This window comes from Anas platyrhynchos, chromosome 2 (genome assembly GCF_047663525.1).
Source record: "Anas platyrhynchos isolate ZD024472 breed Pekin duck chromosome 2, IASCAAS_PekinDuck_T2T, whole genome shotgun sequence".
In the NCBI taxonomy this organism is placed as follows: domain Eukaryota; kingdom Metazoa; phylum Chordata; class Aves; order Anseriformes; family Anatidae; genus Anas; species Anas platyrhynchos.
In genome coordinates, this window is record NC_092588.1 from 95,236,392 (window position 1) to 95,261,800 (window position 25,409).

A 25,409-nucleotide genomic window follows, 5' to 3' on the forward strand; every position below is an offset into this window, starting at 1 on the left:
ACACAAGTATAGTAGCATTGATCTTGTGTGATGTGAGGATGAGTATGACAAAATTTGTAGAGGAAAAGTAATCCAAGAGTATTCATATCAGAAGGCTTTATTTGATGGTAGCATCTTCTGTGCCAAGAGGCATCTTGTACAGACAATAGTTGGAGTAATAATGTTAAATCTCTTAGTCTCCCATTCCTAACACTCAGGCCCATGAGTAGGTAATTTTGCCTTTTTCTTTCTTAAAATAATCTGAACATATAACAGGAAAATTAAAATGGATAAACTGACCTAAGAACAGAAATTCTGGAGCTGCAGTGTGCTTAGTACTGTTTTATCACGTATGTTGAAGAAGAACGGAATTAGCCAGTTTGCCTGTTATTTAAAGTGACATTCTGACCTGTTTGCTTCAGGATTTGGTGGCTTTTCAGATGACTTTGTGTTGTCCAGCAGGTGACAGTTAGTAGAGCTCAGTAAGTCACGGCGTTCACAGATGGGAGAATCACTGCAGTCCAGCTGCTATATTTGGGAAACAAGAAATGCTTCAGTGACCCTCATACTTAAACTGTTCAAGTGAAACCACTCCAGACTGAACTGCAGAGAGCTCACTTCTTGGCAAGGGCCAGAATCATGACTGAATAAGTTTCTGCTATTTCAAGGGTTGTGTGACTTGCATCTTCTGCAAATGTGGGCAGATTGCATTTTTTGTCAAATACCGTGTACTTTTAGAAAAATAGTATATTGAAGAAATATCTGGTCAGATGCCTGCTGATCTAATAGTTTGCAGGCAGGCAGAGCCAAGAGCTCGAACACATAGATGAACAGCTTTGATTCTCATATGAAGCTGTAACCATCACTAAAGTATCTGTCTTTAGAGATGCCCAGTGTGCTATGGGCAAAGAATTAAAAGCTACGTGTAATATTTTGATACATCTTCATTCATGTGAACATAGACAAGGTTTCCTGTAGTAAGAAATTTCTGAACAGGAGCGTAGTAATTGCTTACTTCAGAGATGATGATGCAGTGGTTTCCTCAAAGGAAGCATGTGCAGTCTTCATCTTTTGTACGTTTCTATTTTTGTACTGTCTATCTAATCAAAATCAGGGTTTAAAAAACAAAATTTCAAGTTACCTAAACCCTGGCAGGGCTTGAAAATGTTTTGTGAGTGATAAACCTCAAACAAGAACACTTGATTTTCTGTCACTTAGCCCATGGGGGCCACAGCAGAGAAGGGCATGGACATGCCTTGCCTTTCCTAGCCTTGTCCATTGAGAATATTTGTCTGAACATTCATACTTGAGAGAAGGCCAGTACTGAAGACAACCCAAAATGGAAAATAACACAAGATTTAGAATTCTCCTTATCATTTTGGCTAAGCCATTTGTCTATCGAAGGAGCACATGAGCTTTACATTCATCAAGCAGATAGGAAGTTCCCTATTGCAAGGCATTCAGAGTCAAAAGACACAGTGAGAATGTAGGCAGAGCTCCAAAGAAAAGAAACAACAAAAGGCTCAATCTGTACCAGCTATCATGATGCACTGTGGGCTGCAAGTAATTTGAAAAAGAATTAAAAGAAGTGGAAATGGCAGATGAGTTCATGAGTACAAACTGTGCTTAAGGTCCACATCTTTTGAACATATCATCTATATATTTCTGGGCCCTCACCCTGTGCTGTTATTTTCACAGGCAAGGCTGAACCAAAACATCTGGGTTAGAGCCCTGTGCATCAGAGAAATTCCTCTGAGGTTCTGCTTGTTCCATCACTATCCGTGTACAGAGCATCCTGTTTAACACAGCAGCAGCCTTCTTGTGCTCCTTTTGCTTCAGAGTTCACATTACTGACTTTGGTCCAGTCCAGATCATGCTGACTAGCACACTGCCTGCAGTATCAAAGCTCATGCATTTAGGGAAAGTTGTTCTCCACTTAGTAACATAGCTCCCATAAAATGCAGCAAAGGGATTAGCAAGTTTGAGAACAAAAGATTACGTATGTTATCACTGTGCAAAATTAAACTCATAGTTCCTGAAGACTAATCAATTCATCCATATATATGTCATAACTGCATTACTAAGATTATTTCCATTTGTATGTCAGCTATCCGAAATAGCTTTTACTACTTTAAAAATAGCAACTAATTTGCCCTTTATGTCTGGTTGTCAAGCATACCTCTGATCCAGGATTAATTCACACTAAGAGATTCTTCACTTTACAGATGATGATTTTCATCTCCTTCTTTGACCTGTTTACTGTGATTTAGCAGTTCCTGGTGTAGTTCTTCTTTAAGCAAGATCAGATTTAGTGTATATATTTCAGTCATGATACTGTGCCATGTCTGATGATTTCAGTCAAATCCGAGGATGAATTTTAGAGCCTAAATGAAGATTAGAGATTTTCAGAGGGAAGATTAAAATAGGTTATGTTGTCAATAAGGAGAGCTGTCACACTTGCTATTATGACAACAAGTAAAAGTCAAAATTCTCTCTTACTTTGCTTTTTTGCAATAGTAAACCTTCAACAGATAATTTGAATGCTATCTTCTTAAGCCATGCTGAATATACCTTGATAAATGCAAAGTGCATTTAGATAGTAAGATTTCAAGATGCTCTGCATGTTACAATTGGCATCTCCATTAAAAATGTGTAGATATCCCTAAAAAAAAAATAAATTGTTGCTTTTATCATACATACTCATTGTCTGGTCATAGTAATGGTCAAATTTAGTCCTGTACCAAATTAGTGAATATTGGCCATTTACCGAGGCGATCGGCTCCGGGGCAGACGCGTTCTGCAGCGGAGCGGGGGATCGGGCCAGGCAGGGCTAACTTTCCGGCATCGAGCCGACTTCAGGGAGCCGCCAGGACCCGGCAGCCCTCGTGAGGGAGGCTGACGAGGCGAAGGCGGAGCCAGCAGCGCCCCCTGCCCGGCCGTTCAAAAGCAGCCCCTAGGGAACGCGAGCGACCAGGAGCGCGGCGACCAGGACGGGCAAACAGGGCGTGGCGCGTCAGAAGGGAGTGGCGCGGCAGTTAGCGCGGCAGTTCGCGCAGGCAGGGCGAGCAGGAAGGGCGGAGAGCAACCCCCTCCCATACGAACACCTGTTAACGACAGCCGTTAGCTAGGTGATAATGGTCTCCACCAGGCACGGAGGGCTCTGCAGGAGGTCGGTACACACCCAGACCGAGTACCCGTTAAAGAATGCAGCGGTTCAGGTCACGGGATGCAGGGAGTGTCAGAGCCTGTTCCTACCATCGGCGGGAGGCAGAGACGCTGCGTGTGTGAGGTGTGAGCAAGTGGATGACCTGATCCGCATGGTGGCGGAGCTCAAGGAGGAGGTGGAGAGGTTGAGGGCCATCAGGGAGTGTGAGCGGGAGATAGACTGGTGGAGCAACTCCCTACAGGGCCTCAAGGAGAGGTACCGGGGTGAGACACCCCAAATGGGGGTGGACCCCCTGCCCTGTTGCCGTCGGGCGGAGGGAGGGGATCTGGGAGTTGAGGAGGAATGGAAACTGGTCCCTGCTCGACGTGGCAGGCGATGCCCTCCCCTTCCGGCCCCACCTTGCCAGGTGCCCTTACAAAACAAGTTTGAGGCCCTGGAGACTGAGAGACCAGCAACTGAGGAAGAGATAGAAAGTGTACCCAGGAGGATGCCTAGGGCGAGGAGGTCGACTCCACGCATCAGGACTGCCTCCACCAAGAAAGACAGGAGGGTGATTGTTGTGGGAGACTCCTGTTCCCCTAAGGACAACTGTGTTGTCCTTAGGGGAACAGAGGGCCCTATTTGTCGGCCTGACCCTACCAGTAGGGAAGTCTGCTGCCTCCCTGGGGCCAGGGTCAGGGACGTTGCCAAGAAAGTCAAGCGCCTGGTACGGCCCACTGACTACTACCCGCTACTGGTCTTTCAGGCTGGTAGCGATGAAGTAGCAAAAAGAAGTCCGGAGGTGATCAAAAGAGACTTTAGGGATTTGGGGCGACAACTTAGAGGTTCAGGCGCGCAGGTTGTGTTTGCCTCTGTCCTTCCGATAGGGGGGATCGAAGCTGAAAGGCGTGCTGTTCGCATAAACTCGTGGCTTCGAGACTGGTGTGACCGGCAGGACTTTGGGTTCTTTGACCACGGGAAGGTCTATGCTACGCCGGGCCTGATGGCACCGAATGGGATGGGCCTCTCTCGGAGAGGGATAAGGATCTTTAGTCAGGAGTTGGCAGGGCTGATAGATAGGGCTTTAAACTAGAGTCGAAGGGGGAAGGGGCTAAAACCAGGCACGCCGGTGAAGACCTAAGTACGCTAGAATCAGAGGGGCTGTGTGCCAGTGAGGTCCTTCGGTTAGATCCACAAGGTGCTGAGTGTAAGGAGACGCACCTGAAATGCTTCTACACGAACGCACGCAGTATGAGGAATAAAATGGATGAGCTAGAAGTACTGGCCCAGTCCCGCAACTACGACATCACCGACATAAGCGAAACCTGGTGGGATGAGTCCTGTGACTGGGGTGTTGCGATAGATGGTTACAGGCTCTTCAGGAGGGACAGGCAGGGTAGGCGAGGTGGTGGGGTGGCGATGTATGTGAAGCAGGGGCTGGACTGTGTGGAACTCCAGGTCGGCGATGGCAAAGTTGAGAGCCTCTGGGTAAGGATCAAGGGACGAACGAATAAAGGGGATGTCGTTGTGGGAGTCTATTACAGACCGCCTGGCCAGGACGATAGCGCCGATAACTTATTCTTTACAGAACTAAGAGAGGCCTCGAGATTAACTCCCCTTGTCCTTATGGGGGACTTCAACTTGCCAGACGTTAACTGGGAGTGCCACACGGCTGACACGAGCAAGTCCAGGAGGTTCATGAAGCACCTAGATGATAACTTCTTGGTGCAGGTGCTAACGGAGCCAACTAGGAAAGGCGCCCTCCTTGACCTGTTGCTGGAAAACAGAGAGGGTCTGGTGGGAGATGTGGTGATTGGTGGCCGCCTCGGTCATAGCGACCATGAAGTGGTTGAGTTCAAAATTTACGGTGACAGAAGGAAAAGTGCCACCAAAACCTCATCCCTAGATATGGGGAAGGCGGACTTCAGGCTGCTCGGGGAACTAGTCAGCAAGGTCCCCTGGGAAGCTGCTCTTGAAGGCCTTGATGTCCACCAGTGCTGGTCACTCTTTAAGCGATGCCTCCTAGAAGCACAAGATCAGGCAATTCCTAAATACCGCAAGTCAGGCAGGCGTGGCAGGAGGCCGGCGTGGCTGACCAGGAACATTCTGATGGAGATTAGGCGGAAACAGAGAGTGTTTCGCTACTGGAAGGAGGGCCAGGTGACATGGAAAGAATACAGGGATGCTGTTCGTGTCTGTAGGAAGAAAATTTGTGTGGCTAAAGCACACCTAGAGTTGAAGCTGGCTGTGTCTGTGAGAGAAAATAAAAAGGGTTTTTTTAGATATGTGAATGGAAAAAGGAGAACTAAAGAATACATAGGGCCGCTCCTTGACAGGGAAGGTCTTCTCACAGACGATGACATAGGCAAAGCAGAGACGCTTAACACCTTCTTTGCCTCTGTCTTCAATGCCGATGATGGGCTTCGGGACCCAGGGTGCCCCGAGCTGGAGGACCGGGACGGTGGGGATGACAAACTCCCAACCGACCCTGAACGTGTGCGGGATCTGCTACTCCACCTGGATCCCTACAAGTCCATGGGTCCAGATGGGATTCATCCCCGGGTGCTGAAGGAGCTGGCGGACGTCATCGCGGAACCTCTCTCAATTATTTTTCAACGATCCTGGGAGTCTGGAGAGGTCCCGGTAGACTGGAAGCTGGCAAATGTTGTGCCGATTTTCAAGAAGGGTCAGAAAGAAGACCCTAGCAATTACAGGCCTGTCAGTCTCACGTCAGTGCCTGGTAAAATCATGGAGAAGATGGTTCTCGAACGTATTGAGGCGCACCTGGGGGACAAAGCAGTCATTGGTCCCAGCCAGCATGGGTTTGTGAAGGGTAGGTCCTGCCTAACTAACCTGATTTCCTTTTATGATAAGATCACCCGTATGGTGGACCAAGGGAAACCAGCTGATGTGATTTTTTTGGACTTCAGCAAGGCTTTTGACACGGTTTCCCATAGGATCCTACTGGACAAAATGTCCACCATACAGCTAAATAAAAACATCATACGATGGGTGAGCAACTGGCTAACGGGCAGGGCCCAAAGGGTTATGGTGAATGGGGCTGCGTCAGGCTGGCGGGCGGTCACTAGTGGGGTCCCTCAAGGCTCCATTTTAGGGCTGGTACTTTTCAATATTTTTATAAACGATCTGGATGTAGGAATAGAAGGTATTTTGAGCAAGTTTGCCGATGACACCAAACTTGGAGGAGTTGTGGACTCGAATGAGGGTGGAAAGGCCTTGCAGAGGGATCTGGATAGGTTGGAGAGCTGGGCGATCGCTAACCGCATGAAGTTCAATAAGAGCAAGTGCCGGGTCCTGCACGTGGGACGGGGAAACCCTGGCTGCACGTACAGACTGGGCGATGAGACGCTGGAGAGCAGCCTAGAAGAGAGGGATCTGGGGGTCGTGGTAGACAACAAGTTGAATATGAGCCGGCAGTGTGCCCTGGCAGCCAGGAGGGCCAACCGTGTCCTGGGGTGCATCAAGCACGGCATCGCTAGTAGGTCGAGGGAGGTGATTGTCCCGCTCTACTCTGCGCTGGTGCGGCCTCACCTTGAGTACTGTGTGCAGTTCTGGGCACCACAGTATAAAAAGGACATGAAACTGTTGGAGAGTGTCCAGAGGAGAGCTACGAAGATGGTGAAGGGCCTGGAGGGGAAGACGTACGAGGAACGGCTGAGGGCACTGGGCCTGTTCAGCCTGGAGAAGAGGAGGCTGAGGGGAGACCTCATCGCAGTCTACAACTTCCTCGTAAGGGGGTGTCGAGAGGCAGGAGACCTTTTCTCCATTAACATCAGCGACAGGACCCGCGGGAACGGGGTTAAGCTGAGGCAGGGGAAGTTTAGGCTGGACATCAGGAGGAAGTTCTTCACAGAGAGAGTGGTTGCACACTGGAACAGGCTCCCCAGGGAAGTGGTCACTGCACCGAGCCTGACTGAATTTAAGAAGAGATTGGACTGTGCACTTAGTCACATGGTCTGAACTTTTGGGTAGACCTGTGCGGTGTCAAGAGTTGGACTTGATGATCCTTAAGGGTCCCTTCCAACTCAGGATATTCTATGATTCTATGATTGTTGGACATAGTCACTGTCTTTCATTCAAGAAGCAGTTATTCTGCCTAAGCAGTAATTATGATCTTTCATGAAACCATGTCTCTGACACAACAGCAGCCTCTATCCCAAACACATGTAAAGGAATGTGTTTACAAAAGGGAGACAAAACAAGCACGGGATACGTGGAATTTCCACCCTAACAGTTAAGTCAAAACAGTTAAGTCAAAAAACATTCAGCTTAAATACTGGCTGAACTGTTGTTTGATCCTTGCTATCTAGGGAAATAAAATGGTTTGTATTGAATGACTGCAGCAGTTAGAAAGAGGCTATGCTGTGAAAAATTGGCTGAAACCTTCAGTTTTGATTAATGTTGCCACCTTTTGCCAGCTCAGTTGATTGCTCTGAAAGCTGCAGGTGATGTGGCAATATATCGTAATAGCTCTTTGGTTCTTAATAAATAAATTAATAAATAAAATTAAGAAAGTCAAGAACCTTGGTATTTCTAACAATACCAAACTAAGGAAGAGACCGTTTTCACATGTTGTACCAAAGCTTTACAAGACAGAAAAAAAACCACAATTATTATTTATCATTTATTGTACTTTCAGACATGCTAATTACTGTGTCCTGACACCTAAATGCAACTTTGTTTTTCTGTCTCTTCAGTATTGTTTTCCAAAGTGTTTTGCGTATCTTAGCCATGTGAGGGGAAAGTGTGTGCTCACTTGAGTGCTTTACATTTCTGCATGGTACATTGAGCAGTAATGTGGCTAATCACAGTTGCCCAAAAATCAAGAACCAGATCTTGAAATCCTGAGTTTGACTTTAAAAATAATTTGAAAGCATGGGAAAACTAGTCTCTTTTTATTTGCCTGCTTTTTTTTTTTTTTTTCCTTTTCTTTTCTAACAGGTCACATTCTGGGTTTATTTTCAGGCTTCCACTCATAACCGTAAGAGCTGAACACTTTATAAAATTGTAATTGAGATACCTGTGCAGTCATCGCCTCCAGGTACCAGAGTGCTGTGCATAACGAGTTCTGAGATAAAAATCATGCAGGTTGACACCGTGAAGAATGATATGATCCCTCCCTTCTATTCTATATTATTTCTAATGTGAAGTGGTGTTTGATAGAAAAGAAACGAACAATTGCTGTTACAGAATTTATTGCCCACATGGAGAAGTTATTAATAATAACTTTAAAAACAGACTTTCTAAATGGAATCTGCTATATCTCAATATCAAGACCTTTCACCAGGCAACCATAAAAATTGCTCTCTCCCTTACTTATAGTCTTGATCATGCTGGGAGACTATGATAGTTTTATTGGGACATAAAGTAGTGACATACTTCTGTGATTCCTCTTGTGTCCTTTATAGTATTAAAAATACTGTAAGGGAAGGGAATAATGCTCATTATTATTATTATTAAAATATTAGAAATTATGTATTGTATTATTTTTTTAAAAAAGTTTGATAGCTTCAGTTCCAATCCATTCTCTTTTCTGACTTTACAGTTTTAACAGAGACAGGGAAAATAAATTTTGTGACCCTATCAGATGGAGGATGACCATGCAGCTTAGACCATGGATCATAATGACAAGCCTAGGGATAAGCAAAGGATCAACACAGTTATTTGGCAGATCTTTCCCAAGTCTTAATAACCCTGTAAGACAAATGAAATGCTGTCAGACTTCTATGAAACTGTTGTGGACAGAACGTCATTCAGACAGCTCCAAAAATTGCTCAGCACAAGTTGTATTTTTGAGATAAAAACCATATTGTTTTGATCACTATCCTGTGTCTCCTATGTACATACAATGACTTAGTTCAGGTTCTTCATTCTCAAGCAAGCTATTGGAGAAAGCAGACTTCATTTCAAAATTTTCTGTATCTTATTTGTGTTTTCTGTTGTCACTGTGCTTTCCTCCAAATATGAACAGATGGGGAACTTTCCATACCAAATGACGAAGGAGCTTTGGAGAATGGGCAGCCTCTGGGCTCTGGACCAGTGCTGAGCTCCAGCCAAGTATCGCTTCCAGCCCTAGCAGAACTGGAGTCAGGTTCTGCGCCTGGGGAACCCTGCTCATACGAGGTGCTCCCAACCACAGAGATCATGGATGGAACAGGTAACATCTTGTTTTCAGTATGACATAGCTACTTTAAGCAGTTTGAAACAGGTTTTTGACCTCTTATCCTGAGAAACCATTGTTGAAGACCAAGTTATTCTGGTGGAGAAGGAGCATATAGATTATCGCTGGGTGCTCCATAAGAAATTTTGACTGTCTCAGCATAGCAGTACTTCTGCTATGTACTCTACTTCTACACAAGTAACCTCTTGCATGTCAGGCAAAGTCCTTGCATTTTTGTGAACATTTAAGAGTACATTTCTAACTGTCATGCTACTTCTCAGATGTGCCAATGAGCTGTAGAGGGCTGATAACATTTTTAAACCCTGGGGTATGTCATTTCCTTTACCTGCTGCATGGTGTTGGGTGACATTCACATCACGCATTCTAGGTAAGAAACGGGTTGGGGCTGAAGCAAGGATTGTTGGTGCTGTGCCAGGGGGAACAATGGCAAGGCCGGAGGATAAGGTAATGGCCCAGCTGAAGTGCATCTACACCAATGCACGCAGCATGGGTAACAAACAGGAGGAACTGGAAGCCATCATGCAGCAGGCAGGCTACGACTTGGTTGCCATCACGGAGACGTGGTGGGACCAGTCTCATGACTGGAGTGCTGCAATGCCTGGCTATAAGCTCTTCAGAAGGGACAGGCAGCACAGAAGGGGTGGTGGTGTGGCTCTCTATATTAGAGAGTCTTTTGATGTTGTAGAACTTGAGGCTGGGAATGACAAGGTCGAGTCCCTTTGAGTTAGGATCGGCTGGGACAACAAGGCTAGTGTCCTGGTCGGGGTCTGCTATAGACCGCCGAACCAGGATGAGGAGATGGATGAGGAGTTCTACAAGCAGCTGACAGAAGTTGTGAAATCTTCAGTGCTTGTACTCGTGGGGGACTTCAACTTCCCTGGCATATCCTGGAAGCACAACATAGCCCAGAGAAAGCAGTCTAGGAGGTTTCTGGAGAGCGTGGAAGATAGCTTCCTGACGCAGCTGGTTAGTGAACCTACCAGGGGTGGTGCCCCACTAGACCTTCTCTTCACAAACAGAGAAGGACTGGTGGAGGATGTGATTGTCGGGAGCTGTCTTGGGCAGAGTGACCACGAAACGGTGGAGTTCACTATTTTTGGCGAGGCCAGGAAGGGAACCAGTAAAACCGCTGTATTGGACTTTCGGAGGGCTGACTTTGGGCTGCTCAGGACACTAGTTGGTGGAGTCCCTTGGGAGGCGGTTCTGAAGGGCAGAGGGGTCCAGGAAGGCTGGGCGCTCTTCAAGAGGGAAATCTTAATGGCGCAGGAGCGGTCTGTCCCTATGTGCCCAAAGACGAGCCAGCGGGGAAGAAGACCAGCCTGGCTCAACAGAGAATTGTGGCTTGAGCTTAGGAGAAAAAAGAGGGTTTATAATCTTTGGAAAAGTGGGCAGGCCACTAGGGAGGACTACAAGGATGTAGCGAGGCTCTGCAGGGACAAAATTAGAAAAGCCAAAGCTCATCTGGAGCTCAATCTGGCTACTGCCGTTAAAGAGAACAAAAAACGTTTTTATAAATACATCAACACAAAAAGGAGGACTAAGGAGAATCTCCATTCTTTACTGGATGCGGGGGGAAACTTAGTTACAAGAGATGAGGAAAAGGCGGAGGTGCTCAATGCCTTCTTTGCCTCAGTCTTTAGCGGCAATACCGGTTGTTCTCTGGATACCCAGTACCCTGAGCTGGTGGAAGGGGATGGGGAGCAGGATGTGGCCCTCACCATCCACGAAGAACTGGTTGGTGACCTGCTACGGCACTTGGATGTGCGCAAATCGATGGGGCCGGATGGGATCCACTCAAGGGTACTGAGAGAACTGGCAGAGGAGCTGGCCAAGCCCCTATCCATCATTTATCAGCAGTCCTGGCTATCAGGGGAGGTCCCAGTTGACTGGCGGTTAGCAAATGTGACGCCCATCTACAAGAAGGGCTGGAGGGCAGACCCGGGAAACTACAGGCCTGTCAGTTTGACCTCAGTGCCAGGGAAGCTCATGGAGCAGATTATCTTGAGTGTCATCACGTGGCACTTGCAGGGCAACCAGGCAATCAGGCCCAGTCAGCATGGGTTTATGAAAGGCAGATCCTGCTTGACGAACCTGATCTCCTTCTATGACAAAGTGACGCGCTGGGTGGATGAGGGAAAGGCTGTGGATGTGGTCTACCTTGACTTCAGCAAGGCATTTGACACCGTCTCCCACAGCATTCTCCTCAAGAAACTGGCTGCTCTTGACTTGGACTGGCGCACGCTTCGTTGGGTTAGAAACTGGCTGGATAGCTGGGCCCAAAGAGTCGTGGTGAATGGAGCCAAGTCCAGTTGGAGGCCAGTTACTAGTGGCGTAGCCCAGGGCTCAGTGCTGGGGCCGGTCCTCTTTAATATCTTCATCAGTGATCTGGACGAGGGCATTGAGTGCACCCTCAGTAAGCTTGCAGATGAAACCAAGTTAGGTACGTGTGTTGATCTACTCAAGGGTAGGAAAGCTCTGCAGGAGGATCTGGATAGGCTGCACCAATGGGCTGAGGTCAACTGCATGAAGTTCAACAAGGCCAAGTGCTGGGTCCTGCACCTGGGGCACAACAACCCCAAGCAGCGCTACAGGCTGGGAGATGAGTGGTTGGAGAGCTGCCAGGCAGAGAAGGACCTGGGAGTGATGGTGGACAGTCAGCTGAATATGAGCCAGCAGTGTGCTCAGGTGGCCAAGAAGGCCAACAGCATCCTGGCTTGTCTCAGAAACAGTGTGACCAGCAGGGCTAGGGAGGTGATCGTCCCCCTGTACTCAGCTCTGGTGAGGCCGCACCTCGAGTACTGTGTTCAGTTTTGGGCCCCTCACTACAAGAAGGACATCGAGGTGCTTGAGCGGGTCCAGAGAAGGGCGACAAAGTTGGTGAGGGGTCTGGAGAACAAGTCCTACGAGGAGCGGCTGAAGGAGCTGGGCTTGTTCAGCCTGGAGAAGAGAAGGCTCAGGGGTGACCTTATTGCTCTTTACAGATACCTTAAAGGAGGCTGTAGTGAGGTGGGGCTTGGTCTGTTCTCCCACGTGCCTGGTGACAGGACGAGGGGGAATGGGCTAAAGTTGTGCCAGGGGAGTTTTAGGTTGGATGTTAGGAAGAACTTCTTTACCGAAAGGGTTGTTAGACGCTGGAACAAGCTGCCCAGGGAAGTGGTGGAGTCACCATCCCTGGAAGTCTTTAAAAGACGTTTAGATGTAGAGCTTAGGGATATGGTTTAGTGGGGACTCTTAGTGTTAGGTCAGAGGTTGGACTCGATGATCTTGAGGTCTCTTCCAACCTAGAAATTCTGTGATTCTGTGATCTTCCAGTAGTTAACACAGCCAGCTGCACCATCCTAGGTGAGGCTCTCTGCGGTTCTTCCCTAGCCCATAAAGAGAGACAGCAATACTGTACATCTAGGTTAACTCCTCTTCCTGCATCACTTAATGTTGAAGTTGTGGATGAAGGTCAAGTGAGTAAAATCGACTAGTAGAAGCACTCCTCTGTGATCATGCACAGTTGTGCGTCCTCTTTGGAATGAAATAGCCCCCAAGAGATGCTTTTACAGTTATAGGATAAATTTGAAGACTGCCTGCTCACATATCTGGTTCTGAGCAAGCTATGGTGACAGACCATCTGAGATGTGACATTTTAAGCTCTTGATATGTGCTCAAGAAGTGGGAATATGTCCCAGCTCAGCGTAAGGGAGCTGACTTCTGTCAGAGGTAATGGGAAATTCAGCTGTTATCTCAATGTGTGTTACTCTTTCTCTCTTTTTCTCTCTTTCTCTATTTCTTTCTGTGTTAATATGATGTCTGAGTGAAATCTATTAGTCAGTCCTAATCCGCATTCTTGCACTGCTTTTCTCGTCTTAAAATGTCTGTATCCACTGCTGCTTTGCTCATAACGTTGTTGCGTCTATGATGTGGTTGTGTCCTCCAGTGTCTGAAGAGAGCCCCACATCCAGTGAATCCAGCGTCCTCCTGTCCCAAGATCCTACAGCTAAGCCAGTCCTGCTACTTCCCCCCAAAAAATCTGCTGCTTTCCCTGGAGACCATGAGGACACCCCAGTGAAACAGTTGTCCCTCCTCAAACAGCCCCCTGCCCTGCCTCCTAAACCTATTGCCAGGATTGCCAGCCACTTAACTGGTAAGTAGGTGTTTCTAGACCCTCAGCATCACCGTGCCCCATATAGGAAAAACTTGCCCTTATAGCAAAGTCCTCAATGTCCTTCCGTAAACCTGTTTGCACATGTTGTTGTGTGTACTAGCAATGTGTGTGTGTTGTACCTAGGGCAGGGATTGCAAAGAATTTTCAGACTATACCGTCATCAAGGTTGCTTCAGGACTCTTTCCTTCTCCTCCCTGTTTACCTAGTGCTACCATGACATTTCCTGACAAACCCTCCTCACTCCTATTTAGCAAGATGTACCATCACCGCAAAAATGGCAGGATGTATTTTGATGGGAAATGAAATAACAATAAAATACAATGATATCTTTAAATACTTTTTAACGAGAAAAGAGGCAGGGCAGGGGCAGGGTAGGTAGGAGGGAGAGGGAGAATTTTTCTTTTGTCTTGTTGCTTCTACCCTCAACTGACATCTGGGCAGGTCACCCCAGACACATTCCCGTTATTTTTCCATATGTTTCTCTTTTGTCAGGCCCCTTGATCCTTACACAGGCCATTCTGTCACCTGCCTTCTTACCATTTTGCTTCCCTGCTCACACAACCTGCCCACCTGCTCCCCTTTCCACCCCAGCTCTAACTGTTCCCCTCCTACTGATGAGTCCCGTTGATGATGGGTAGCTTCAGTTCCCACTGACTAGGATTTTGGTGTTCTACAGGTTATGCTGCTGTTTCTCTCTCTCTGCATGCCAGCTAGAAACAAGTCAGATTCCTTTTTTGTGTCCCAGATCTTTTACAAGCGTCCAGGCTCTCTGGGATTCAAAGCTTTAGACACATGTGGAAGGAGGATTGGTGGATCTTACCTGACCAGTCTGCTCTCTCCAGTCTGTCATTTAGGCCACTGAGACAAAGGATTATTGCACTTATACAGACCAAAAAGGGCTCCCTAAGTCTTTATCTACATCCTTTGAACAATCTGCTCATAATTGCAGCTGCTTCCCAGGAGGCAGCACCTTGAAATCCCATGCTCAAGACGAGGTATGGTGCATCTCTGTACTGAGGCAGCTCCTGGCCTCTCACTGGGTTGCTCTTCTGGTGTTAATGCTGCTCCAACCTTTTCAGGACTAATGTGAGAAATGTTCAGTCCACATTAATACATTCTAGGTACTTCTTTTTTTTTTTCCTGTCAGTTAATGCTTGTTTAATTCAGGTTAAGAAATATATCAGGAAGGAGCTCATTAGGGAAGAGCATGTTCTGGTTTTCTTTCATATTTCTATGTTGTCTCTTCATGTTTTTGTTTGGGTTGCTACACGTTTTCTTCTGTATAGTTTTGTTCATTGTATTTGGAATCTCTTACTTTCTTGCCTACCAAAATCTCCACATAAGGACTGTTTTTTTTGCCTTATACTACAAGACAAATTGGCAGTTCTGCAACGTGGAAAGCCATGCGGCAGAATTGCTGGCTTCAGGTGAGGACAACACCAGCTTCCTATATCTCCCATAACACTCTGTTCCAATTACAAGAAGCTTTTCAGAAATGAGGCCAACATGAAAAAAAATAAAAAGAAAATTATAAAGAATAATGAAAAAAGGAATAGTGTAGGAAAAACCTCTGGCACTAAGTATCCATTAAAAATAAGGCTTTCCTCTGCATGAGATAGCGGAAGAATTACAGGATGGGTGCTTCTGATAGTTGTTGTTTTTTTCAGCTGGTAATTTTGTGTGAAGTAGTACCACTCTCAAGCTATCAGCATAAATTAATTGCTTGATGGTAACAACTTTTCCAATGAAAGTGAAACAGAGCTGTGTCTTCTCTTAGTTCATGATAACTTTTAGTGGTCTCTCATCCAGTTCTAAATGATCTCTTGTATGCACATAGACACAGACTCTTACACATGAATATGCAAAGCCATCAGGGGAAAGGAACAGAGACTCAGATTTGGTCAAAGGACCCTAATTTAATTGACAGCTAGCCCTACTAGAACTGAAAGCCTGATTTAGACGTATTTTATAAATAAGAGCACTGAGTTTATTCTTAAGGGTCCATTTACTTGGGTGGTCTAAGGATATACATGTTCAATGCCTTGTGTTCTTCAATGGTAATTATATTAGCCATGTGTAATCTTTGAAAATGAGCAATCAATCCTAATGAAGCACCCTCATCAGTGAGAAGCAGAATTAATGCTATTCTTTTGCTAATTACTCCAGACATCCACAGCTTGTGTGTGAGAAAACAGATGAAATTGGAATTCTGGCATTCAAGGTGAAGACTTTTCTCTTCTCATTGCATACCCATTTTTCTATTAAATATTTTGTGAGAGAGTTGAAGGACAAAATAAGACATACCAGGCATGACTAGTGAGAAGTTACAGTGGTTTATGGTCTGGTAGCTCTGTTCAAGAAGACTGCAAGAGGAAATGTGATGTTGTAATGGTACGCATCTGAGTTGGAAGATGCAGAACTGCCTCTGAACTTCAGTCTTAAGACAGTTACATATATGTACGTGTATATGTAAAGAAAAATATGCTTTATACAAATATAAATGAGAATATGGTATTATAAAATCAAATCACTATAGGCATAGTCAGCATAAAGTTAAAAAATAAAAAAAGGAGAAATATATTAAACACACAGTGTGAGGGAAGAAAAGCTTCCTGTGAGTCTGACCACATTCTTGCTAAGAACTTGTCCCAAAGTTCTTCAGGTTTGTAGGTATGAAAAAAGTATGAAGATATGAAGCTCTTCAGGTAAAGGTATGAAGATTGACTTAGAATATTTGCCAAATAGTGTAATACAAGGTTTAGGAAAGAGAGAGAAATAGTCTTCACCTCTAAAAGCATTTGTGAACCATCTCAGATATCTCTGTGCCTGTGCCAAGACAAAGATTGGCCTTTCCCTTGATAAGAAATGCACATAAAAGTGCAAGCCTAAAATAAACAAGCAAGATCACATTTAATTTTGTGGAGGATGAAAATGAAATATCAGTTTTAAAAGTGATAGGAAGAGAGAATTGCCTGTAGCAAATATAAATCAGACAGCTTTGGTATGCCTCTTCTCTAGCTCAGGTACTGTGGGGATGGGACAGCAGAGGAATGGGGGCAGAGCCAAGAGCAGACAGCAGAGCAGACACTGGGAGTGACGCCACCACCACTGCAGAAGTGTGCTTGGTACTTTGCTTCATGCCATCACCCAATGCTCTTGGTGATGCTGCATCCACAGAGAATGTCCATATCACAGTACTAGGTGTGGAAATACCAACACAGACTCTCTCTCTACTTTTTCCTCCATTGGAGTGAAGCAGTGTTACTCTCTTAATCAGTGATTCCTTTATAGCACAGGACAGGCAACCCTTGCAGAACAATGTGATTCTTAAATGTTTCGATACCACTGTTGCACTGCTCTGCATTTCCTCTTGGCCAGTTACCTCCTGGTAAGCCTTACAAATATGATCATTATTATATATGATCATACCCTTCATGGGTAGAATTTCTTTCATCATTTTAATTCCCCAATATTGACATGCAGTACTCAGGCATTTAGAACAACAATTGCAACCCCCCTTATTTGGTTAAAAATAGAGGAGAAAGTGAAATCATCACCTGGGACAAAATGTAACTGGACTGCCAAGATTAAGTCCCCACATTACCATAATATCTTTAATGGCCAAAAGCGACAAAAATACTGGTCATATATGGTTTGATAGACAGCATACCCCGGCTCATTTTGGTCCTGATTCACGAAGTGGTTACTTTTAGTCAGTACAGATGATGTTTCTGAAATTAATCTGATAGTTTCTGTTGAAAGAACTGAATTACCAGTTACCCATAAAGTCCCCTAAAACTTCAGATAACAAATTATGCGCCACCAAGCAGAAGTCTCAGCAACACCTGAGTGTGTCTGAGTCTAAAATTAGCCTAATTTTATGCAAGGGTGTAGTGTGGCCACTAGGGATACTCTACTAGGATGTATCTGGCCACTCAGCAGTTGTATTTTAAAAACAGCTTTGAAAAACCTTTTCCATTCTCTTGCTTTCTTCAGTCAACATTTTAAGGAGAGGCATGGCACACTTTTTTTTTCTTTTTTTTTTCTGTGCCTTCTATTTATGTCTCTGTAGAATAAGGACTAATTCATAATTAGAGGCAAGCATTTAACAGGATAGGAAACCCTGCAAACCCCCAAAGCTTCTGATAATGTGCACATGCCAAAGATGAGGTCTGAGAGTATGGTTGTTTGGTGCCCTGATACATTGCAGCAACACAGCTGATAGTTAGTTACAGTGTTATGAAAGTATTTACTGCTACAAATTTTTCAGCAAATATTCTGTGCAGTATTTTATTATCTGACAATAACGCATCTTAGAAGGCTTTTCTGTAGATGAGCCCATGAAATTATCTGAAAGCTTCCTGTTCTGTTCTGTTATCTCCTGCTGTCTGCTCTGGCAGGCTATATTTATGAAGACAGGTTACATTCATGAGGGGGCAATGGAGAATTCTCTTTTCACTGTGTGCTTGAAGGAGAGACAGCAGAGAAAAAGTGGGTTTCCTTTCCCAGCACATCCAGGTTCTCACAGGATACTGGGCCCTGATGGAGTTGCTCTCTCCACACTTCATCTGCCTGCTCTTACCTGGAGGGTAGTACCTAGCACATATAGGCAGCAGGAAATCTTTTCATCTTTGAAACTCTTTCTAAGGCTCTTCAGCGAATTCATACAAGCCTATAATTTTCAGAGCTATAATTTTCAACCTTAAGGATGAGCATGCTCAGTTTATTTATGTTCTCCGAATGCAACAAACTACAACAGTTGGTCAGGGTCTTGAAAATGTCAAAAGACTGCACGACCTGTCTGGGCAAACCTATTGCACTGTTTGGTTCTTCTCATTTGGGCATAACACTTTATAATTAAGTCTTGAACCTCTCGTTTCAATTTTTACCCATTGACTCTCCTCCTCCCACCATGTACCACTGTGGAGAGTTGATAACCTCCTTCTAGGTACTGGCGTGTTGCTGTTATGTCCCTCCCCAAGCTATCTTTTGTCCAGGATGAATAAACCCCAGTCCCTCAGCCAATCATAGGAACATAAAATGGTTTGGGTTGGAAGGGACCTTAAAGATCATCAACTTCCATCCCCTCTGCCATGGGTAGGGACAGCCCCCACTAGATCAGGTTACCCAAAGCCCCATCCAGCCTGACCTTGAACACTTCCAGGGTTGAAGCATCCACAGCTTCTCTGGGCAATCTGTGTCAGTGCCTCACTACACTCTGAGTAAAGAATTTCTTCCCAATATCTAATCTAAATCTACTTTCTTTTAGAATAAAGCCATTTCCCCTTGTCCTATCACTGTATTCCCTGACAGGGTCCCTCCCCAGCTTTCCTGTAGGCCCCCTTTAGGTACATGAAGGCTGCTATGAGATTTCCCCAGAGCCTTCTCTTCTGCAGGCTGGTCAACCCCAGCTTTCTCACCCTTCGCATTGTGACAGCCTTCTGCTGAATTCTTCTCTTTTTTTTTTTTTTGGCTTACCTATACTGGGAGCCCCAAAACTTGATGCAGTAATCTAGATATAGTCTAAGGCATGCTGAATAGAAGGGGGATAATCCCTTGATCTCCTGGCAGTGCTTCATGCAATCTAGGAGGCTATTGGCCTTTTTTGGCCTGCTGGCTACTGCTTGGCATCACAAGGAGTGAAGAAACAGCTTTCCTCACACTGCCAGGTTTGTAAACATAGCCAGCTCTGCCACAAGCCCAGGATTCCTAGGTGTGCCCTCTTCCTCTGAAAGTAACTCCCAGGTGTGCTGGAGCAGAATCTGATTCTAATGGGCTTATCTAGCATCCCTGATGGAGCAATATTTGCCACCATATATCCATAACTTTCTAGTATCCTATATGTAATGTGTATATGCAATGTGTTCTAACCAATTCTCTAGGTATGTTCAGTGCCTGGGAAGACAATGAACCTGGTGTACCTGGTGTATAGCCTCAGTATAACACAAACACTCCAGGAGTGCCATCGAGGGCAGATCTTCTGCACAGAGAGTAAAAGCACGTTTATCTCCCTAAAACCCAAAAGGAAATGCAGCAATTGTATGTATTAGCAAAATGATCTATAAGGAAGAGGTAAAGGCTTACCTGCTTGTCTGATGTCTTCCGTAGGTCTAATGTGCAGCAAATATTGTGGCTTGTACAAATATATTTTAAGTAATTTAATGTCATCAGCAGTGGAAAATCTAACATCTCTTTCATCAATTCTGGCACAGTTATTACTTAACCATGCACAGTTCTCAGTGGTCACAACCCTGCTGGGAACCACCATCTTGCAAAGATTGTTCATTATTCTCTTGAGTATGAAGAGCCTAAGACAGAAGAGATTAATCAGACTTGCACACCTGGCTTCACACAGTTTGCTTCTCTTCTGTCACATTAGTGCTTTGTGTAATGATTTAGGACTCTAGTAATGTGCCATGGAGAAGATGCTTACAGCAGATTCCTTGGTCATATATAACTGTGAGTTAGATTTCAGCCTTGGTGGAGCCATTGGAAGACTTTTTTGCCTTTGAGAGCATATTTCTCTCTCTTCAAGAGAGCAATATTAGGCAGATAAGATATTGCATGGAAAATGGAAAAACTTGGGTTCTCCCCTTTGTAACTCTCACATTCTACAATGAGGGAAGGCCGCTTTCTCTTCATGCCTTTCTCATCTTTGCACACCCTTTACCCCTCCTGTCTCTTGAAGAATGGGAAGATTTACTGTCTGTGTGGTTTTTCTATTGTAGCACAACACCAGTATCAAACGTATACTGTGGATGAAACAAAGCTCTGACTAAAAAGCTAGCACTAAAGAAAGTCTGGTACTAATCCTGAGCTTGGCCCCATGCATAGTCTTTTTCCACCTTACTGTCCGTAATCATTTTCAAGAAGTGCTAGTGCTTTTAAGTCCTAGTATCATGCACCTCATGCACTCTGGCTAGTAGATACGGATCCTAGTACAAGCAATACCCAGAATAGGCCAGAAGGAAAGAAGGGATAAAGGGGGCAAGAAGGATAGTTTATGTTACAACTAACCATCTGGAAAAGGACTTTACAAATCGGATATTGCTCAGGAGAGTGATGACATTTGAAACTAGAGAACATCTTACTGCCAAGCCTTCTCAGGTCATAAGAAGATTCTGACCCTTCAGTTCCTTTACCATGTTACAGCAAGTGTGAACTGAAGCAAAAAGAGGCCAAAGAGTGTGCAGAGCATTGCAGAGCCAAATATATGATATATTTTGTGGCTCGGCAAATGGCTCAATATATTGGGCCACTTGCCAAGGCGATCGGCTCCGGGGCAGATGCATGCTGTAGCGGAGCGGGGCATCAGACAGGCAGGGCTAATTCTTCCGGTATCAAGCCCACTCGAGGGAGCCGCCAGGGCCCAGCAGCCCTTGCAAGGGAGGTGAACGAGGTGAGAAGGAGGCGTAGGCAGAGCCAGCAGCACCCCCTCCCCAGCCGTTCAAAAGCTGCCCTTAGGGAGCGCGGGCAACCAGGAGTGCGGGTGACCAGGGCATGGCATGTCGGAAGGGAGTGGCGCGGCAGCTGGCATGGCAGTTCGCCCAGGCAGGGCAAGTAGGGAGGGCAGAGCGTTCCCCCCCACCCATACGAACACCTCCTCTAACGGCAGTCTACCACTATCTCAGCTGCAATGGTCTCCACCAGGCACGGTGCTCTCTCTAGGAAGTCTGTACACACCCAGACCGACTGCCTGCCCAAAACTGCGGCAGTTCAGGTCTCTGAGCGCAGGGAGTGCCTGAGCCTGCCACTACCCACCCGCGGGGGACAGAGAGACTGTGTGCGTGAGGTGCAAGCAGGTGGACGACCTGGTCCGCCTCGTGGCAAAACTCAAGGCGGAGGTCGAGAGATTGAGGGATATCAGGGAGAGTGAGCAGGAGACAGACTTGTGGAACAACTCTCTACAGGGCCTGAAGGACAGGTACCGGGGTGAGACACCCCAAATGGGGGTGGACCCCCTGCCCTGTTGCTGTCGGGCAGAGGGAGGGGACCTAGGAGTTGAGGAGGAATGGAAACAGGTCCCTGCTTGACATCACAGGCAATGCCTCCCCTACTGGCCCCACCTTCCCAGGTGCCCTTATGCAACAGGCCCTGGAGCTTGAGAGACCAGTAGCTGAGGAAGAGGTAGAAAGTGTACCCAGGAGGATGCCTAGGGCAAGGAAGTCGACTCCACGTCTCAGGACTGCCTCCACCAGGACAGAAAGAAGGGTGACTGTTGTGGGCGACTCCCTTCTCAGGGGAACAGAGGGCCCTATTTGTTGGCCTGACCCTACCCATAGGGAAGTCTGCTGCCTCCCTGGGGCCAAGGTCAGGGACATTGCCAGAAAGCTTACCAGCCTGGTTCACCCCTCTGACTATCATCCTCTTTTAGTAGTCCAAGCTGGCAGTGATGACACTGAAGAGAGAAGCCTGAAGACCATCAAACAGGACTTTAGGGGACTGGGACGGTTAGTGGATGGAGCGGGAGTACAGGTGGTGTTTTCGTCCATCCCTCTGGTGACAGGCAGGGGTACAGGGAGGACACAGAAAGCACACCAGATAAACATGTGGCTCAGAGGCTGGTGCCAACACAGAAATATTGTTTTTTTTGACCATGGGGTGCTTTACTTGGCACCCAGCCTGATGGCCACAGACGGGTCCCTGTCTCTAAGGGGAAAACAGATCCTAGGCCAGGAGCTGGCGGGGCTCATTGAGAGGGCTTTAAACTAGGTGAGAAGGGGGATGGGGCTGAAACAAGGCTTGTTAGAGCTGTGCCAGGGGTAGCAATGGCAAGGCTGGGAGAGAAGGCAGTGGCCCAACTGAAGTGCATATACACCAATGCACGCAGCATGGGCAACAAACAGCTGGAAGCCATTGTGTGGCAGGCAGGCTATGACTTGGTTGCCATCAAGGACACATGGTGGGACCACTCTCATGACTGGAGTGCTGCAATGTCTGGCTATAGGCTCTTCAAAAGGGACAGGCAGCACAGAAGGTGTTGCGGTGTGGCTCTCTATATCAGAGAGAGTTTCGATGTCGTGGAACTTGAGGCTGGGAATGATAAGGTTGAGTCCCTATGGGTTAGGATCAGTGGGAAGGCCAACAATGGAAGCATCCTGGTGGGGGTCTGTTATAGACCGCCAAACCAGGATGAGGAGACGGATGAGGAGTTCTACAGGCAGCTGACAAAAGTTGCAAAATCATCAGCACTTGTTCTTGTGGGGGACTTCAACTTCACAGATATATCCTGGAAGCACAACACAGCCCAGAGTAAGCAGTCTAGGAGGTTTCTGGGGAGCGTGGAAGATAGCTTCCTGACACAGCTGATTAGTGAGCCTACCAGGGGAGGTGCCCCGCTAGACCTTCTCTTCACAAACAGATAAGGACTGGTGGGAGATGTGGTGGTTGGAAACTGTCTTGGGCAGAGTGACCACGAAACGGTGGAGTTCACTATTTTTGGCGAGGCCAGGAAGGGGACCAGTAAAACTGCTGTATTGGACTTCCGGAGGGCTGACTTTGAACTGTTCAGGACACTGGTTGGTAGAGTCTCTTGGGAGGCAGTTCTGAAGGGCCGAGGAGTCCAGGAAGGCTGGGCGCTCTTCAAGAGGGAAATCTTAATGGCTCAGGAGCAGTCTGTCCCAAAGACGAGCTGGCATGGAAGAAGACCGGCCTGGCTGAATAGAGAATTGTGGCTTGAGCTTAGGAGAAAAAAGAGGGTTTATAATCTTTGGAAAAGAGGGCAGGCAACTAGGGAGTACTGTAAGGATGTTGCGAGGCAGTGCAGGGACAAAATTAGAAAAGCCAAAGCTCATCTGGAGCTCAATCTGGCTACTGCCGTTAAAAGACAACAAAAAATGTTTTTACAAATACATCAACGCAAAACGAATGACTAAGGAGAATCTTCATCCTTTACTGGATGCGGGGGGAAACCTTGTTACAAAAGATGAGGAAAAGGCGGAGGTGCTTAATGCCTTCTGTGCCTCAGTCTTTAGCAGCAATACTGGTTGTTCTCTGGATACCCAGTACCCTGAGCTGGTGGAAGGGGATGGGGAGGAGGATGTGGCCCTCACTATCCACAAAGAAATGGTTGGCGACCTGCTATGGCACTTGGATGTGCGCAAGTCAATGGGGCTGGATGGGATCCACCCAAGGGTACTGAGAGAACTGGTGGAGGAGCTGGCCAAGCCCCTATCCATCATTTATGAACAGTCCTGGCTATTGGGGGAGGTCCCAGTTGACTGGCAGCTAGCAAACGTGACGCCCATCTACAAGAAGGGCCAAAGGGTAGACCCGGGGAACTACAGGCCTGTCAGTTTGACCTCAGTGCCAGGGAAGCTCATGGAGCAGATTATCTTGAGTGTCATCACGTGGCACTTGCAGGGCAACCAGGCAATCAGGTCCAGTCAGCATGGGTTTATGAAAGGCAGATCCTGCTTGACGAACCTGATCTCCTTCTATGACAAAGTGACGCGCTGGGTGGATGAGGGAAAGGCTGTGGATGTGGTCTACCTTGACTTGAGCAAGGCTTTTGACACCGTCTACTCAAGAAACTGGATGCTCGTGGCTTGGACTGGCATACGCTTCATTGGGTTAGAAACTGGCTGGATAGCCGGGCCCAAAGAGTCATGGTGAATGGAGTCAAGTCCAGTTGGAGCCAGTTACTAGTGGCGTAGCCCAGGGCTCAGTGCTGGGGCCGGTCCTCTTTAATATCTTCATTGATGATCTGGATGAGGGCATTGAGTGCACCCTCAGTAAGTTTGCAGATGAAACCAAGTTAGGTACGTGTGTTGATCTACTCAAGGGTAGGAAAGCTCTGCAGGAGGATCTGGATAGGCTGCACCGATGGGCTGAGGTCAACTGCATGAAGTTCAACAAGGCCAAGTGCCAGGTCCTGCACCTGGGGCGCAATAACCCCAAGCAGCGCTACAGACTGGGAGATGAGTGGTTGGAAAGCTGCCAGGCAGAGAAGGACCTGGGAGTGATGGTTGATGGTCAGTTGAATATGAGCCTGCGGTGTGCTCAGGTGGCCAAGAAGGCCAACGGCATCCTGGCTTGTATCAGAAACAGTGTGGCCAGCGGGGTAGGGAAGTGATTGTCCCTTGGCTCTGGTGAGGCCGCACCTCGAGTACTGTGTTCAGTTTTGGGCCCCTCGCTACAAGAAGGACATCAAGGTGCTTGAGCGGGTCCAGAGAAGGGCGACAAAGTTGGTGAGGGGTCTGGAGAACAAGTCCTACGAGGAGCAGCTGAGGGATTGTTCAGCCTGGAGAAGAGAAGGCTCAGGGGTGACCTTATTGCTTTTTACAGATACCTTAAAGGAGGCTGTAGTGAGGTGGGGCTTGGTCTGTTCTCCCACGTGCCTGGTGACAGGACGAGGGGGAATGGGCTTAAGTTGTGCCAGGGGAGTTTTAGGTTGGATTTTAGGAAGAACTTCTTTACTGAGAGTGTTGTGAGGCATTGGAACAGGCTGCCCAGGGAAGTGGTGGAGTCACCATCCCTGGAGGTCTTTAAAAGATGTTTAGATGTTGAACTTAATGATACGGTTTAGTGGAGGACTTGTTAGTGTTAGGTCAGAGGTTGGACTCGATGATCTTGAGGTCTCTTCCAACCTAGACAATTCTGTGATTCTGCGATATCTTCTCATTCTCTTTGCTCTTGGCATGCACTGTGACCATTGACTACACTCATCTTGGGATCTTTAAGCCCTCCCATTACCTTTTCTTCCTTCTGAAAACATTTCACAGTGCATCTCCAAAAGTCTGCATCCTGCAGTTGAGTCCTGGCAGAGTTTTGTGGTACAGACCTCTCATTTATTTCCCATGGAAGTCAGGGGAGTCTTTGCCTGGCAGGTCAACTATGTGATTCAAGGAACATGCCTAGAGTTAAAAAGGTTAAGATTCAGTTCATGAGGCCCTAGAAAAGTGCCTGCCAAGTCTTCTGTAAAAGAATAC

General features: G+C 46.7%; 1 protein-coding gene across 7 annotated transcripts in view; it reads left to right on the plus strand.

Moving 5' to 3' along the window:
• PHACTR1 (phosphatase and actin regulator 1) overlaps positions 1-25,409 on the plus strand; it is a 326,124-nt gene that overhangs the window by 235,412 nt on the left and 65,303 nt on the right. For 5 of the 7 annotated variants that reach the window (XM_038174412.2, XM_038174411.2, XM_038174415.2 and 2 more), the window contains 2 exons: positions 9,117-9,302; positions 13,252-13,458. In XM_038174412.2, coding sequence (XP_038030340.1) covers positions 9,117-9,302; positions 13,252-13,458 — 393 coding nt within the window. The remainder of the gene's footprint in view (positions 1-9,116; positions 9,303-13,251; positions 13,459-25,409) is intronic. The other 2 variants (XM_038174416.2, XM_072033220.1) reach the window with 1 other exon arrangement.